Source organism: Apaloderma vittatum, unplaced genomic scaffold (assembly GCF_000703405.1).
Source record: "Apaloderma vittatum isolate BGI_N311 unplaced genomic scaffold, ASM70340v1 scaffold30697, whole genome shotgun sequence".
NCBI lineage: Eukaryota > Metazoa > Chordata > Aves > Trogoniformes > Trogonidae > Apaloderma > Apaloderma vittatum.
The window spans coordinates 1-239 of NW_009728335.1; the positions used below are offsets into that span (position 1 = coordinate 1).

General features: G+C 60.3%; 1 protein-coding gene across 1 annotated transcript in view; it reads left to right on the top strand.

The window, feature by feature from the left end:
• Nucleotides 1-104: 104 nt before the first annotated feature.
• LOC104277422 (peptidyl-prolyl cis-trans isomerase FKBP10-like) overlaps nucleotides 105-239 on the top strand; it is a gene marked incomplete at both ends in the record, with an annotated part of 743 nt that continues 608 nt past the window's right edge. Inside the window, one exon of the mRNA XM_009874049.1 lies at nucleotides 105-237. Within this exon, the coding sequence (XP_009872351.1) occupies nucleotides 105-237 (133 nt within the window). The remainder of the gene's footprint in view (nucleotides 238-239) is intronic.

The following is a 239-nucleotide window of genomic DNA, read 5'->3' on the forward strand; positions in this document are numbered from 1 at the left end:
GAGCAGCCGGGGGCTCGAGGGAGCTTTAGGGACACAGCCCTTGGCTCAGGGGGCTCAGCGCCAGTCCCACCTAAGGTGCTCTGTCCTTGCTGCCACCCCTTTAGCGGGGCTGATCCCCCCAGATGCCACCTTGTACTTCGATGTGGTCATGCTGGACATCTGGAACAAGAAGGACAAGCTGCAGATCACCACCCTGTCCAAACCGGAGCGCTGCAACCGCACAGTGGAGAACTATGACT